This window comes from Nicotiana tomentosiformis, chromosome 2 (assembly GCF_000390325.3).
Source record: "Nicotiana tomentosiformis chromosome 2, ASM39032v3, whole genome shotgun sequence".
Taxonomy (NCBI): Eukaryota; Viridiplantae; Streptophyta; class Magnoliopsida; order Solanales; family Solanaceae; genus Nicotiana; species Nicotiana tomentosiformis.
In genome coordinates this window covers 7,388,613-7,406,792 of record NC_090813.1, presented here as the reverse complement: position 1 = coordinate 7,406,792, position 18,180 = coordinate 7,388,613, and the positions used below count along the sequence as shown (strand labels likewise).

Genomic DNA, 18,180 nt, shown 5'->3' with positions numbered 1-18,180 from the left:
TCGGGAGAGGGAAGAGAGGGAAGCTAAGAGACTGCGGGGTTCTGGCACATATAATAATTCTCGTGCCCTAGTTACAGCCCGTCATGGTAGAGGTTATGTGAGCTGTCCTATTTATTCAGCACTTCCAACTTCCAGTAGTATTTCGACTACTCCCAGACCTCAGGTTCCGTATTATACACCACTAGTGTCTTCTGTACTTCCTGTACGGGGTGATTTCAGCGGACAGTCTAGTCGATCAGGCCCGAGCCAGTCCCAGTTGCCACATACTCCAAGGGCTTGTTTTGAGTGTGGTGACACTCGTCATATCATGAGGGATTGCCCCATACTTAGGAGGGGTTCACGTCCATGGATTTCTCAAGCCCCATCTATTCAGTAGGGTCCTCAAGCTTCTTAGGCCATGATTACTGCACCAGTTGCCAATCCACCTGCACATCCAGCTAGAGGTGGAGGTCGGACAGGTAGAGGTTGCCCTGGAGGGGGAGGCCATGCCAGATATTATGCCCTTCCTGCTAGGATAGATGTTGTTGTATCTGATTCTGTTATTACAGGTATTATTCCGGTCTGTCATAGAGATGTGTCAGTCTTATTTGATCCAAGATCCACTTATTCTAATTTGTCATCTTATTTTGCCCCGTATTTGGGCGTATCACGTGATTCCTTGAGTTCTTCTATTTATGTATCTACACCCGTGGGTGAATCTATTATTGTGGACCGTGTGTATCAGTCGTGTTAAACTGTTATCAGTGGTTTTGAGACCAGAGCTGATTTATTATTGCTCAGTATGGTGGATTTTGATATTATTTTGGGCATGGACTGGTTGTCGCCCTATCATTCTATTCTTGATTGTTATGCCAAGACGGTGATGTTGGCTATGCTAGGTCTACCGCGGCTAGAGTGGAGAGGTACCTCGGATCATGTTCCTAGCAGGGTTGTTTCATTTCTTAAAGCTCAACGAATGGTTGAGAAGGGGTGTGATGCGTATCTAGTCTATGTGAGAGATATTAGTATTGATACTCCTACTTTAGAGTCAGTTCCTGTAGTAAGGGATTTTCCTGATGTATTTCCAGCGGATCTTCCGGGTATGCCACCCGACAGGGATGTTGACTTTTGGCATTGATTTGTTACCCGGCACTCAGCCTATTTCTATTCCACTATATTGTATGGCCCCAATAGAGTTGAAAGAATTAAAAGAACAGTTACAGGAGTTGCTTGATAAGGGTTTCATTCGGCCCAGTGTATCGCCTTGGGGTGCTCCTGTCTTATTTGTAAAGAAGAATGATGGTTCTATGCGGTTGTGTAATGATTACCGCCAGCTGAACAAGGTTACCGTGAACAACAGGTATCTATTATCACGTATTGATGACTTATTTGATCAGCTTCAGGGTGCCAGAGTATTCTCTAAGATCTACTTACGTTCAGGTTATCATCAATTGAAGATTCGGGAGCCAGATATCCCGAATACTACTTTCAGGACTCGGTACGGTCATTACGAGTTCTTTGTGATGTCTTTTGGGCTGACCAATGCCCCAACAACATTTATGAACTTAATGAATAGTGTATTTCAGCCCTATTTTGTATTCTTCATCATTGTGTTTATTACGACATTCTGGTGTATTCCCGGGGAGGATTGTGCTTCAGATTTTGAGAGAAAGAAAGTTATATGCAAAATTTTCAAAGTGTAAATTCTAGCTTGATTCAGTGGGATTTTTGGGTCATATAGTTTCGTAAGAGGGGATCAAGGTAGATCCAAAGAAGATTGAAGCAGTGCAGAGTTGGTCCAGACCATCCTTAGTTACGGAAATCCGGAGTTTCCTTGGTTTGGCTGGGTATTATCGCCGATTTGTAAAAGGTTTCTCTTCTATTGCTACATCTATAACCCAATTGATCCAGAAAGGTGCTCCGTTCAGGTGGACCGAGGAATGTGAGAAGAGCTTCCAAAAGCTCAAGACAGCTTTGACTACAGCCCCAGTATTGGTATTACCTATAGGTACAGGATCTTATACTGTGTATTGTGACGCGTCGCGTATTGGTCTCGGTGCAATGTTGATGCAAGATGGTAGGGTGATTGCCTACGCGTCCAGACAGTTAAAGGTGCATGAGAAGAATTATCCTATACATGACCTGGAGTTAGCAACTATTGTTCATTCCTTAAAAGTTTGGCGGCATTATTTTTACGGTGTCCATTGTGAGATCTACACTGATCACCGGAGTCTACAACATACGTTTAAACAGAAGGATCTTAATTTGCGACAGCGAAGATGGTTGGAGTTGATTAAGGATTATGATATCATAATTCTCTATCATCCTGGGAAGGCTAATGTGGTGGCCAATGCCTTGAGTCGTAAGTCGGAGGGTTTGGGCAGCTTAGTATATTTACCGATAGTAGAGAGGCCTTTAGCCTTGGAGGTTCAGGCCTTGGCCAACCAGTTTGTTAGACTGGATATTTCTGAGCTGAGTCGAGTTTTGGCTTGCGTGGTTTCTCAGTCTTCTCTTTATGATCGTATCTGGGAATGTCCGTATGATGACCCCCATTTGCGTGTCCTTAAGGATACAGTTCAGTACGGTGATGCCAAGGAAGTCACTATTGGAGATGATGATATATTACGGATATAGGGAAGGCTATGTGTGCCTAATGTGGACGGTTTGTGTGAGTTGATTCTCCAGGAGGCTCACAGTTTGCGGTACTCCATTCATCCAGGTGCTACAAAGACGTAACAGGACTTGAGATAGCACTATTGGTGGAGGCAGATGAAGAAAGACATAGTGGGGTATGTATCTCGGTGTCTAAATTGTCAACAGGTGAAATATGAGCATCATCGACCGGGTGGATTACTTCAGAAGTTAGAGATTCCCGAATGGAAATGGGAGCGGATCACTATGGATTTCGTTGTTGGGATCCCACGGACTCAACGGAAGTTTGATACAGTTTGGGTGATTGTGGATAGGCTGACCAAATCAATTCATTTCATTCCTGTGATTACTACTTACTCTTCAGAGCAGCTAGCTCAGGTATATATTCGCGAGATTGTCAGACTTCACGGTGTACCGGTATCTATCATCTCTGACTGGGGTACACAGTTTACCTCATGATTTTGGAGGGCAGTACATCGTGAGTTGGGTACACGGGTAGAGTTGAGTACATCATTTCACCCTCAGACAGACGGGCAGCCCGTATGCACTATTCAGATACTGAAGGATATGTTTCGTGCGTGTGTGATAGATTTTGGGGGTGCTTGGGATCAGTTCTTACCACCTGCGGAGTTTGCTTACAACATAAATAAGAGAATTGTGATAAAAAGGCTTCACGAATAATGTGTCTCGCTCAAAGAGTAGGTACATGCAATGTTTTGTGATTCAGTTTCTTGTTAAGGCCATATTTATGTAGGCTCTTCAATATAGATGCACATATACAACAAGGAGAATTATGCGGTGTTCATACATGGTGATGTACTAAGGAGTGACTTACTTGGTTACTTTAGGTTAACCGGGCAGTGCCTTAAGACATGCCCCTCGACTCCACATCTATAACATACATTAGTACCATAGTGACATACCCCCGAATGACATCTCCTATACTTCACACAACGAGTATGAGGTCTACTAAACTGACTCGCCCCACTGACATGATATTTACCCTTTTTGCATACATCATAAGCATCCCCCTTATCCTTCCTCCAAGATCCTATGACAGGATTAACAATCTATGTACCAGCTTTTTGTATGAGCTTTTGGGATTTCCCAAGCCTACCACCCCTAACACGCTCATGAGCATACTCGCAACACGACGTCAAATGTTCCTTCCCTCATATCGGGTGGACCAGGATGGGTGTACCTAACCTAGGGAATTTGTTCTTCTTGTACCCCCTCTTTCCACATCCATAACTTATTTCAAGAGACGTCCAACATCTCCCCAAGTGACGCTTCTTACAAATAAAATAATTTGGTCATTGGTACCAACAGCGCTCTTTCGTTTCTTAGGTCCTCTCACCACATGATCCGGTGGTACGGTGATATTGATAGGAACAAGGACACTTCCCTTGGCAACAAGTTCTTCCGATCCCTCCACGGCTCGACACATTCTCCCAATGAACTCTCGTGGAATCTCCCCGAAATTCAATGGCGAGGTCATACCCTCCTAGCTGATTCGAACTCGTGGATTACTCATCTGGAAAATGAGACATGGCGAGGAAATTAAATTTCTATCTTGAGCTCTATCACACGATCTGGAGTATCAAAGAAGTGTGAAATTCCTAAACGTCCAAGTAGCCTCCTAATTATAGAAGTGGTAACAACACACCGATAAGAAGGACTCTACTACACACGGCTCCGAAACATCCTAGGACACCTTAAAACCTTAGGCTCAGATACCAAGTTTGTCATGCCTTGACCTCAGGGAGCACGACTGCCGCTCAACCGAGATAACCTGGCCGTGCAAGCCTACTAGATGCCTTCGACCCAACCTTGCCCATTAACAATATAAGAATCAGTACAATTGATAGACCTGAGAAGAGTCAAGTGTTCCACATTTCTTTTCCATTACTCAAATGATATTCATTTATGATTTCCAAAATATTACAAGTTTCTAGATATGATGAAAAATAGATTTTCCTAATACCAACACTTCTAGTTCCATTCCCAACACAGGACACCACCCACAAGCTGTCTACGGAGGCTCTAAGTACAATAGAAGTGAAGAATGAAAGTGCCGGCGATAAGGCCTCGGCTATACCTCAAAGTACAATATACAACGTCAAATGACATAAAGCCCGGAACAGAGTAGGGCTCACCAAAACCTACTGAGTAGGGAGTAACTGCTATCGAGGATCAAGACCGCTCAATGATGAACCACATGCATCCGTTGAAGATGCAGCACCCCCGACAAAAGGGATGTTAGTACATGTGGAATAGTACTAGTATGTATAGCTAAATGTCCCAATTCGAAATAGAACGCCAATAAAAGAAGGGAGGAAAACTATGGAAACAACAAGTAACAATCAACAACATCCAAATGCAAAGTTTAAAACTTAACAATTTTCAAAATACGGATATAATATATATATTTTTGGTTGGGAGATCATTAGCACCGACATAACACCGTGATTTTAGTACAGAGTCCGATCACAGCCCAATCGGCTAGGCCATCTCACCCAATGAAATCAACCACAATCAAATCATTATCTCAATCTTAATCATTGTCTTTATTATTCTGCCTTGCTGATGGATAATCCCTCAAGAAGTGGCTCTACTGACCATACCCAATGCAACCATTTATGCCTAAATGACACACCCCTAGGTGCCTTTTACCACACGTGATGCAAATAGGGTAATCAGGGACTCTGTAGCCCACACTAGCATGTGACTGTGAGTCTGCGGCTCTGATATTCTGGTTATTTTTGCTAAACATGGACCACTGAACTGGTGCACTAGTTGAAGATGGAGCAAGTCCTGATTTTGGTTTCCTAAAGAACTGGCGATTACTAAATCCTTGAGATCCCCCCTTGGCTGAAATTTCCTGCAGTCTTAGCTCTCTTGCTGAATTCCATGTCCTTCTCTCTCTTTAGCCGCACTTCTTCCTTCAACCTGTCTTTTTTCCCTTGAACAAAGGCAACCATCTTAGTAATGGTCATGTCATTGTTATGAGCAGCTATATTAGCATCAGTAAATAAGTCATCTGAAAGCCCCAACACAACTCTGGCACTCATATCACGTACCATTTCCTGAGCATACTTGGCCAGAGAGACGAACTTGAGGTAGTACTCGTTCACACTCATCTCATTTTGTTTGAGTATCTCAAACACTAAAGCCTTAGCTTTCAAGACCTCAATGAGTAGATATGCCCAAGAAATGCGTCTGCAAACTCCTTCCTAGTCACACCTGTCGCATCCTCCCCTCGGGACTCTTCCAATGTTTCATACCAAGTGTTAGCAACAACCTTCAGCTGGTACATAGCAAGCTCTGCTGCCTTAGTGTTTGTAGCATGCATCTCTTGAAATATCTTCTGAACATCATCAATCAAGTTTTGCGGATCCTCAGCCATTTTGGACCTTATGAAAACTGGAGGTTTGATGTTGAGGAATTCCCTAGACCTGGAACTACCTGTCTCATCAATAGCATTTGTTCCCAAGCATTCAGATGGCTCTGTGTGAGGCTTTGTATGGTAGGCGGTGCCGGTCTCCAGTGGGTTGGTTCGAACCGGGCGAGGCTTTTCTATTGGGTATACACTTAGTTCAGGATGCCTTGGAAAAGGTTAAGTTGATTCAGGATCGACTTCGTACAACACAATCTAGATAGAAGAATTATGCGAATCGGAAGGTTCGTGATGTTGCATTCATGGCTGGTGAGCGGGTATTGCTCCGGGTTTCGCCTATGAAGGGTGTGATGAGGTTCGGTAAGAATGGCAAGTTGAGCCCTAGGAATATTGGGCCTTTTGAGATTCTTGAAAGAGTTGGAGAGGTGGATTATAAACTTGCACTACCACCTATGTTACAACCTAAATTCACATACCTTAGATCACGCCGTAAGTTAGTCGACGTAAATCCAAGAAGATATTATCTTTGAGATGATAAGAAGTTAATCCTATTGGTCTTAAACGATACAAGGGTGTATAAGAGTGGTTAACAAGTATTAGAAGTTAAACGAATCAAGGATGTTGTAACCCGTATTTTCGGGTAACACTAGAGGTGATTAATTGTCCCGAGAGGTCATGTTTTAATGTATTTGAATCATATAATATCCGTATCATAAGTCTTGAAGTCAAGCGAGTTATGAAACAAAGTCGATAAAAGTTGTCGCAACTTACGTTTATAATTTTACTTAAACTTTAGGTAAAATGTTACTATATTTTTCTCCCAATATACTTGGAATTATTGGGTGATCTACCTATCAAATTGAATATCTATGAGTCTAGTTTCCAATGCATTAAACCGTTTGTCGATACGATCTCGGAATAGAGAGATATTCGCGCTTTCGTGAGAGTGCGCCAAGCAGCTCTCTATGGGGCCCACATAGGCGGTTTAAGACATATGGATATATATAAGATACCTCAACCCCGTTTTAAGTCATTATTTTTCAGTATATTCAGACCTTAGAACCCTAAAAACACTCTCTCAAGGTTCTCTCATGATCCAAGACCCAAACAAAGGGCAAACAACACAAATCAAGTATCGGGAATCCCGTGGCGCTAGTAAGTTTCTTGTTCTTCTTGTTGTTGCTGATTTTTGTGTTGTTCCAGCTCGTGTGGGAGGTTGTTTTAAGTGTTTTATGTTCTGTAAATACTCCTTCAAGTTTTTAATATCAACCCTAGGTGATTTCAAGTCTTCTAAAGTAATTCTAGTGCCGAAAAACCCGAATTGATTGCTAGTTTCGCTTCCTTGTACTTGTGGCAGAATTGGAGAGATATTCCTTGGAAAATTAAGGTCAAATTGGAGTTGTTATTTCTGTTTAAAGGTAAGTAACCTCTTACTCTATATATATATATATATATATATATATATATATTTAAGATTATCCAAGTTGCGGCTAAGTCGTTGAAGCTAGAACTTGTGAAATATATATCGAAAGGCTTGGTAGTAATGTTGTTGGTTGGTGGACTATTTTGGGAGGCTCAATATGATTATTAATGATGTTGTTTGGGCTGTTTGGTGATTGTATTGACTTGTGTGAAGTCATATAAATAGGGAAGGTGCTGTCCGTTTCATCGTAAAATAGGTTGCGGTCGATACATAATAGTTACGACGCTTAAACGATAATGATAGTGTCATTTCTCTTATTTTAGACTAAGGAGTCGTGACATTTGCATAGCTTGAGGTTGGTTAGTATATACAAGGTATGTGAGGCTATCCCCTTCATTCTTTTGCACGACTCCAATTGTACATAATGTAATGAACGAGCTCCCAAAGATACTCTACTCTTAGAAGCTAGCAGTACTTACATTGTTGCCCTTCTTATGAAACGATTGATATTGATGTTACTTCTCTTATTCTTATATTATCAATGTTGTTGGTAGTTCCTGATTCTTATAAGATTCTTGATGAAGAGTTAATCTTAATAACGTGTACGAAGGATACCGACCTTACGTCACTCCGAAAGGTTCAAAATGTGATTCCAATGAGTCCAGCATGCATCATATATATGTATCTATTTTACTCTACCGAGCTGCGCTATAGTCGGCCGGGTATGGCACCTATTGTGCAACCACTGATCAGTTGGGTTTTACCGAGCTTCACGTGGCCGGGTATGATTCTACCGAGCCCTATGATGGCCGGGTACGTTTTACCGAGCCTATTACGGCCGGGTACGATATGATGATGGTGATGCCCACAAAGGCGTATGTTTTAAAAGTTTATGTATATATATGTATGTATCATGTGTTTCATGTCAGTAGCCCTCAGAGGTACCCAGATGTCACAGGTTGTATATTCCCTATCCCTGTTTACATTACTGTTCTTACTTATACTTTCCTGCCTTACATACTCAGTACTTTATTCGTACTGACATCCCTTTTATTTGCGGACGCTGCATGTCGTGCTGCAGGTCCTGATAGACGGGTAGACGCAGCTCCCCACCACAGTAGGCTGTCCAGTTCAGCGGTTATTGGCGAGATCCCTTCTCCGGACTTGCCGTGGTCTTGGTATGCATTTTTGTTATAGACCTTATGGGTATGTCGGGGCCCTGTTCCGGCAATGTTGTAGCACTTATGTTCTTTTAGAGGCTCATAGACAGGTGTCGACTCATGGTAGCTCGTACCTTATATATAGTTTCTTGACAGTCTTGTCGTCCCATGTTATGTATGTTCATGACATTATCTTTCATTGTTGGATGTTCATGATCCATGTCTACCATTTATATTGATCTTGTCGGCCCTTAAAGATAATAAGGAAGGTTAGATAAAATGTACGTTGGTGCTCGGCAAGTATGGCCCGGGTGCTAGTCATGACCCTCCAGTTGGGTCGTGACAAACTTGGTATCAGAGCAAGTCTGTCCTAGGGGTTGTCTATGAGCCGTGTCTAGTAGAGTTTTGATTATGGATGTGTAGCGCGCCACATTTATAATCAGGAGGCTACGTGACATCTAGGGTTGTTACCTTCTTCCTGAATCTAGATCGTGCGTAGAGTTGAGTCGTAAGTGTTCATATCTAATATTCACCTTGTTTTCTTTTAGCGATGCCTTCGACTAGGAAGCAAGCGATTAGTAAACGGCTTGATACAGCTGTGGGAGAGGGTAACATTCAGGTGCCTCCAGCCATAGCAGGCCAAAGTGAGCCTCAGAGTGAGATGCCATCTCATACCTCTCTGTCTCCTCCAGAGGATATTAGGAGGCACCCAGTACATCTAGTTCCTCCGTCTGGCACTACAGACCACGATATGCGCAGTGCGGTTCAATTGTTGACTAGCTTGGTAGCTGCTCAGGCTCAGAGGCAGAATACCGGTGCTGCTGATAAACCGGTTAGTGCGAGAGTTCGTGATTTTATTAATCTAGACCCTCCAGTGTTTACCGGATCAGACCCCAAGGAGGACCCGCAAACATTTATTGATCAGGTTCATTGTACATTGCGGGTTATGCATGCTAGTGATACGGAGGCAGTAGAGTTGGCTTCTTATCGGTTACGGGATTTAGCAATTTTATGGTATGATAGTTAGGAGAGATCTAGGGGTTCGAACGCTCCTCCAGCCGTGTGGAAGGAATTTTCTGAGGCCTTTCTTCATCACTACTTGCCAGCTGAGATACGACGAGCTAGAGCTGATAAGTTCTTGAACCTTCGACAGGGTAATATGAGTGTACGAGAGTATAGTATACAGTTTGATTCTTTAGCAAGGTATACTCCCTATATGGTGGTAGAGATGAGTGATAGGGTGCACTGTTCGTGAACGGGTTGGGACCACATCTGATAAATGAGTGCACAACAGCCTCCTTGGTAGAGGGCATGGATATTTCCCGTATTCAGGCTTATGCCCAGACCCTTCAGGATCATTAGTTATATGCTAAGCTCTCTAAATATGAATTCTTGCTGAATTCAGTAGCATTCCTTGGCCATGTGATATCTGATAAGGGTATTAGTGTCGACACTCAGAAGATCGATACAGTGAAGAATTGGCCGAGACCTACAACACCGTCAGAAGTCCGCAGCTTCCTGGGGCTAGCAGGATATTATAGGCAGTTTGTAGAAGGGTTTTCCTCTATATCGGCACCATTGACTAAGTTAACACAGAAAACTACCAAGTTCCAGTGGTCTGATGCTTGTGAACATAGTTTTCAGGATCTAAAGAATCGATTGACATTCGCGCCAGTGCTCACTCTCCCAGAAGGAACAGAAGGTTATGTGGTATATTGTGATGCCTCAGGTATAGGTTTGGGGTGCGTATTGATGCAACGTGGGAAGGTGATTGCTTACGCGTCAAGACAATTAGAGAAGCATGAAAAGAATTACCCGACTCATGATTTGGAATTGGCTGCAGTAATATATGATTTGAAGATATGGTGACACTACTTATACGGTGTCCATATTGACATCTACACGGATCACATGAGTTTACAATACATCTTCAAGCAGAAGGAGTTGAATTTGAGGTAACGTAGGTGGCTTGAATTACTAAAAAACTACGACGTCGAGATATTGTACCATCCCGGTAAAGCCAATGTTGTGGCAGATGCTCTCAGCCATAAGTCAATGGGAAGCTTAATACATATTGAGGCAGGTAGACAAGGGTTGACCAAAGAGCTTCACCAGCTGACCAATATGAGAATCAGATTGTTGGACTCTGATGACGGAGGTGTTACTGTACAGAATACAGCAGAATCATCTTTGGTAACCGAGGTAAAAGCACGACAATATGAAGATCCTACCTTAGTAAGATTGAGAGAGGGAATTCAGCAGTGTAAGATTACAACTTTCAAGATCGGAGGAGATGGGACACTGAGATACCAGGGCCGATTATGTGTGCCTAGTGTGGCAGGGTTACGAGAGAAGATTATGATTGATATTCATCAGTCCCGATATTCTATCCATCCCGGCTTGACAAAGATGTATCATGACGTTAAGGAGCAGTATTTGTGAGATAACATGAAGGAGTCTATTGCAGAATTTGTAGCTCAGTGTCCTAATTGTCAACAAGTAAAGATCGAGCATCAGAAACCTAGTGGATTGATTCAGAATATAGAGATTCCGACCTAGAAATGGGAGGTTATTAATATGGACTTCATTATTGGATTACCTCGATCTTATCATAAGTTTGACTCCATCTGGGTGATAGTTCATCGACTTACAAAATCTGCCCATTTTCTGCCAGTTAAGACAACTTACACGGCTGAAGATTATGCGAAGTTGTATATCAAGGAGATTGTTAGGCTTCATGGTGTGCCGGTATCTATTATATCAGACCGAGGAGCTCAATTTACGGCTAACTTTTGGAGGTCTTTTCAGAAGGGTTTAGGCACACAAGTAAATCTCAGCACTGCATTCCATCCGCAGACTGACGGACAGGCTGAACGTACCATTCAGACGCTTGAAGATATGCTACGAGCATATGTTCTAGATTTCAAGGGGAATTGGGATGACCATCTGGCACTTATAGAATTCGCCTACAATAATAGCTACCATTCCAGTATTAAAATGGCCCCGTATGAGGCACTGTACGTGAGGAGATATAGATCACCAGTTGGATGATTTGAAGTCGGTGAGACAGAATTATATGGGCAAGATTTGATTCACCAAGCCATTGAGAAGGTGAAAGTGATACAAGAGCGACTGAGGACGGCACAAAGCAGGCAAAAGTCTTATTCCGATGTCCGACGTCGTGATCTGGAATTTGAGGTTGGTGATTGGGTTTTCCTGAAGATCTCGCCGATGAAGGGTGTTATGCATTTTGGGAAGAAGGGTAAGTTGAGTCCGCGGTATATTGGGCCGTACAAAATTCTTCGACGAATTGGACAGGTTGCTTATGAGTTAGAATTGCCATCCGAATTGGAATTTGTACACCTGGTATTCCATGTATCTATGTTGAGGAAATGTATTGGAGACCCTTCTCGGGTCGTCCCTATCAAAGATGTACAAGTTACAGAGGATCTATCATATGATGAAGTGCCAGTGGCTATATTAGATCGACAAGTCCGCAAGCTGAGAATAAAGGACATAGCTTCTGTCAAAGTATTATGGAGGAACAAGAATATAGAAGAAATGACATGGGAAGCAGAAGAGGAGATGAAGTCTAAATACCCTTACCTATTCCAGAGTGAAGATAACGAGGATGCCAGGGGAAAGAAGGACGCATTATAAGGTGGAACGGCTCTATGAGATAAGCAATAGCTTGTGAATACTTTTTTTAAAATACAAAATGGGGATATGCAGATAATGTACATATCCATAATGCTTTGTATAGTCTTGTAAGGCCATAGGTTGGGTTTAACTGCTTGCAAGTTTGGCTAGTGTCCATTTTATAGGGGAAGCTCAGCCGGAAATTTCCGTCGGAATCCACGATGAGTTAGACACCCCATAAACCCTTACATTCGAGGACGAATATTCCTAAGGGGAAGAGGGTGTTACAACCTAAATTTGCGTACCTTAGATCACGCCATAAGTTAGTCGACGTAAATTCAAGAAGAGATTATCTTTGAGATGATAAGAAGTTAATCCTATTGGTCTTAAACGATACAAGGGTGTATAAGAGTGGTTAACAAGTATTAGAAATTAAACGAATCAAGGATGTTGTAACCCGTATTTTCGGGTAACACTAGAGGTGATTAATTGTCCCAAGAGGTTATGTTTTAATGTATTTGAATCATATAATATCCGTATCATAAGTCTTGAAGTCAAGCGAGTTATGAAACAAAGTCGATAAAAGTTGTCGCAACTTACGTTTATAATTTTACTTAAACATTAGGTCAAATGTTACTACATTTTTCTCCCAATATACTTGGAATTATTGGGTGATCTACCTATCAAATTGAATATCTATGAGTCTAGTTTCCAATTCATTAAACCGTTTGTCGATACGATCTCGGAATAGAGAGATATTTGCGCTTTCGTGAGAGTGCGCCAAGCAGCTCTCTATGGGGCCCACATAGGCGGTTTAAGACATATGGATATATATAAGATACCTCAACCCCGTTTTAAGTCATTATTTTTCAGTATATTCAGACCTTAGAACCCTAAAAACACTCTCTCAAGGTTCTCTCATGATCCAAGACCCAAACAAAGGGCAAACAACACAAATCAAGTGTCGGGAATCCCGTGGCGCTAGTAAGTTTCTTGTTCTTCTTGTTGTTGCTGATTTTTGTGTTGTTCCAGCTCGTGTGGGAGGTTGTTTTAAGTGTTTTATGTTCTGTAAATACTCCTTCAAGTTTTTAATATCAACCCTAGGTGATTTCAAGTCTTCTAAAGTAATTCTAGTGCCGAAAAACCCGAATTGATTGCTAGTTTCGCTTCCTTGTACTTGTGGCAGAATTGGAGAGATATTCCTTGGAAAATTAAGGTCAAATTGGAGTTGTTATTTCTGTTTAAAGGTAAGGAACCTCTTACTCTATATATATATATATATATATATATATATATATATTTAAGATTATCCAAGTTGCGGCTAAGTCGTTGAAGCTAGAACTTGTGAAATATATATCGAAAGGCTTGGTAGTAATGTTGTTGGTTGGTGGACTATTTTGGGAGGCTCAATATGATTATTAATGATGTTGTTTGGGCTGTTTGGTGATTGTATTGACTTGTGTGAAGTCATATAAATAGGGAAGGTGCTGTCCGTTTCATCGTAAAATAGGTTGCGGTCGATACATAATAGTTACGACGCTTAAACGATAATGATAGTGTCATTTCTCTTATTGTAGACTAAGGAGTCGTGACATTTGCATAGCTTGAGGTTGGGCAGTATATACAAGGTATGTGAGGCTATCCCCTTCATTCTTTTGCACGACTCCAATTGTACATAATGTAATGAACGAGCTCCCAAAGATACTCTACTCTTAGAAGCTAGCAGTACTTACATTGCTGCCCTTCTTATGAAACGATTGATATTGATGTTACTTCTCTTATTCTTATATTATCAATGTTGTTGGTAGTTCCTGATTCTTATAAGATTCTTGATGAAGAGTTAATCCTAATAATGTGTACGAAGGATACCGACCTTACGTCACTCCGAAAGGTTCAAAATGTGATTCCAATGAGTCCAGCATGCATCATATATATGTATCTATTTTACTCTACCGAGCCGCGCTATAGTCGGCCGGGTATGGCACCTATTGTGCAACCACTGATCAGTTGGGTTTTACCGAGCTCCACGTGGCCGGGTATGATTCTACCGAGCCCTATGAAGGCCGGGTACGTTTTACCGAGCCTATTACGGCCGGGTATGATATGATGATGGTGATGCCCACAAAGGCGTATGTTTTAAAAGTTTATGTATATATATGTATGTATCATGTATTTCATGTCAGTAGCCCTCAAAGGTACCCAGATGTCACAGGTTGTATATTCCCTATCCCTGTTTACATTATTGTTCTTACTTATGCTTTCCTGCCTTACATACTTAGTACTTTATTCGTATTGACGTCCCTTTTATTTGTGGACGCTGCATGTCGTGCTGCAGGTCCTGATAGACGGGTAGACGCAGCTCCCCCACCACAGTAGGCTGTCCAGTTCAGCGGTTATTGGCGAGATCCCTTCTCCGGACTTGCCGTGGTTTTGGTATGCATTTTTTATATAGACATTATGGGTATGTCGGGGCCCTGTTCCGGCAATGTTGTAGAACTTATGTTCCTTTAGAGGCTCATAGACAGGTGTCGACTCATGGTAGCTCGTACCTTATATATAGTTTCTTGACAGTCTTGTCGTCCCATGTTATGTATGTTCATGACATTATCTTTCATTGTTGGATGTTCATGATCCATGTCTACCATTTATATTGATCTTGTCGGCCCTTAAAGATAATAAGGAAGGTTAGATAAAATGTACGTTGGTGCTCGGCAAGTATGGCCCGGGTGCTAGTCATGACCCTCCAGTTGGGTCGTGATAAACTTGGTATCCAGGTACTAGTCATGACCCTCCAGTTGGGTTGTGACAACCTAGTCTCTTTGCAGTTCATCCAGTATTCCATGTTTCTACGCTTCGGAAATATCACGACGATCCGTCTCATATGTTAGACTTCCATTTGGTTCAGTTGGACAAGGATCTATCTTATGTTGAGGAACCAATGACTATTTTAGATAGGCAGGTTCGAAAGCTGAGGTCAAAGAACATTTCTTTTGTGAAGGATCAGTGGAGGGGTCATCCGGTCGAGGAGGTGACTTGGGAGACCGAGCATTATATAAGCAGCCGTTATCCACACTTATTCACCAGAAGATACTTTTTCTAATTTCGTTCGAGGACGAACGTTTGTTTTAGAGGTGTAGAATGTGATGACCCAAAATATCGTCTTTAAATTTAATAATTAATTTTGTGTTCTAAGACCTCGAAAAGCACTATTTATCATTCCTCAACTTGCGTGCGCAGTCCGTACAATTTTGTAGAATGTTTTTATGTGATTAAAGTATGAATTAGAGCTTTAAAACTCAATTGAGTTGACTTTGGTCAACATTTTGAGCAAACGGACTCAGATCAGTGTTTGGACTGTTCCGGTAGGTCCGTATCGTGAATTGGGACTTGGGCATATGCCCGGAATTAAATTCCGAGGTCCCTAGCCCGAGATATGGAATTTTGATGAAAAATTAAAAGTTTAAGTTCAAATAGTGACCGGATGTCGGATGTCGAATGTCGAATGAAATATTAGAACCTCAGGTAGACATTCAGGAGGAGGTTCCAGTTCAGAATGTACCAATTGGACCAGTTCAGGTCCCGGAAAGATTCATAGCCACTCCAGTACTTCAGGACGCCCAGAATGGTACATTTCCATTGGCACCAGTCGTCTCACAGGCTAGGGGAGGAGCACAAACTCCCACTACTCCCGCTCTGGAGCAGATGGCTCCCTAGAATCAGGCTCCAGCAACCCCGCTAGTGAGGGTAGTTCAGCCTGTTGTTGCGGCACAGACCGGTGATAGGCCCGCCATGTATTTTGAGGCCTTATTGAGACTGGATAAGTTTACTAAGCTCTTTCCAATTTACTTCAGTGGTACACCTTCTGAGGACCCATAAGATTATCTTGAACGCTGCCATGAGGTGCTGCGGAACATGGGTATAGTTGAGATCAATGGAGTTTATTTTGCTGTATTCCGGATGACGGGTTCCGCCAAGAGGTGGTGGAGAGATTACATATTGACCCGAACAGTCGGATCACCTGCACTTACCTGGGAGTAGTTCTCTCGGCTATTTCTGGAGAAATTCCTCCCTATCACACTAAGAGAGGAATTCCGCAAGTAATTTGAGTGTCTACAACAAGGCAGTATGACTGTTGCTCAGTATGAGTCCCGTTTTGTGGATTTGGCCCGTCATGCTCTCCTTTTACCACCTACGGAGGGAGAGAGAGTGAGGAGGTTTATTGAGGAACTCACTCACCCTATCAGACTTTAGATGGCCAAGGAGACCAGAAGTGAGATTTCTTTTCAGGCGGCTGCTAATGTCGCAAGGAGGATTGAGATGGTTCTTGAACAAGAAAGAGGGCAAGGGTCTGATAAGAGGCCTCGTCAGTTCGGTAGTTACAGTGGTGCCTCGTCTGGAGGCAGAGGTAATTTTGGTAGGGGTCATCCTCCCAGACCGTTTCATTCAACACTCCATGTATCTCCCGGTGCTTCAGGGAGTCACAGTCCTATTATGCCTTACTCTGGGCAGCCAGTATTCAGTGCACATTCAGCTCCTATCAGTTCACCACCACTCCAGAGTTATTACAGTGGTTATCCGACCCATTTGGGTCAGCTTCAACTTTAGCTTCAGCAGCCACGGCATCAGGATGGGTGTTATGAGTGTGGGAAGATTGGTCACATCAGGAGGTATTGCCCTAGATTGGTGAGTAATAGATCTTGGCAGGATTCTCGTGCCATCATACCGGCACTGGTTGCTTTACCGCCTGCTCATCCAGCTAGAGGTAGGGGTCAGACAGCTAGAGGTGGAGGTCAGGCCATTAGAGGTGGAGGTCAGACCACTAGAGGTGGAGGCCAGCCAGTTAGAGGCCGTCCCAGAGATGCAGTTCAGAGTGGTGGGGCCCAGCCTCGATTTTATGCTTTTCCAGCTAGGCCTGAGGCTGAGTCATCTGATGCAGTGATCACAGGTATTATTCTAGTTTTCCATAGAGATGCTTCAGTTCTATTTTCTCCATGATCTACTTATTCCTATGTGTCCTCCTATTTTGCTTCATATTTGGTTGTGCCTTGTGATTCTCTAAGTGCTTCTGTGTGTGTATCTACACCGGTGGGAGACTCTGTTGTAGTAGATCATGTCTATCATTCGTGTGTGGTTACTATTGGTAATCTTGAGACTAGTATGGATCTTCTACTTCTTGATATGGTAGATTTTGATGTCATCTTGGGTATGGATTGGCTCTATCCTTACATGCTATATTGGATTGTCATACCAAGATAGTGACCCTAGCTATGCCAGGGTTACCTCGGTTAAAGTGGAAAGGAACTCCTGGCCATTCTGCCAGTAGGGTTATTTCTTATATGAAAGCTCGGCGTATGGTAGAGAAAGGGTGTCTAGCCTATTTGGCTTATATTTGCAATCCCAGTGCGGATGTCCCTTCTATGGACTCAGTATCAGTTGTTCGTGAATTTTCAGAAGTATTTCCTACAGATCTGTCGGGTATGCCACCCGACAGAGATATTAACTTTTATATTGATTTGGTTCCGGGCACTCAGCCCATTTCTATTCCGCCATACCGTATGGCCCCGCCAGAGTTGAAAGAATTGAAAGAGCAGTTACAAGACTTGCTTGACCAGGGATTCATTAGACCCAGTGTCTCGCCCTGGGGTGCACAAGTATTATTTGTAAAGAAGAAAGATGGCTCTATGCGGATGTGTATAGACTATCGACAGTTTAACAAGGACACTTATTTGATCAGCTTCAGGGTGCCAAGGTATTTTCGAACATTGATTTGAGATCTGGTTACCATCAGTTGAAGATTAGGGCATTTGATGTCCCTAAGACAGCTTTTTAGACTCGGTATAGGCATTACGAGTTCCTAGTGATGTCATTTGGGTTGACAAATGCTCCAACCACATTTATGAAGATGAATCGGGTTTTCAAGCCTTATTTGG

General features: G+C 42.6%; 1 protein-coding gene across 1 annotated transcript; it reads right to left on the bottom strand.

Annotated features, from left to right (window-relative positions):
• Positions 1–5,477: 5,477 nt before the first annotated feature.
• On the bottom strand, positions 5,478–6,037 carry LOC138904294 (uncharacterized). Its single transcript, XM_070192795.1, has 2 exons — positions 5,875–6,037; positions 5,478–5,809 (listed from the first exon to the last, which is right to left on the bottom strand). The coding sequence occupies exons 1-2, from the start codon at positions 6,035–6,037 to the stop codon at positions 5,478–5,480; spliced, it is 495 nt and encodes a 164-aa protein (XP_070048896.1).
• Positions 6,038–18,180: the final 12,143 nt, after the last annotated feature.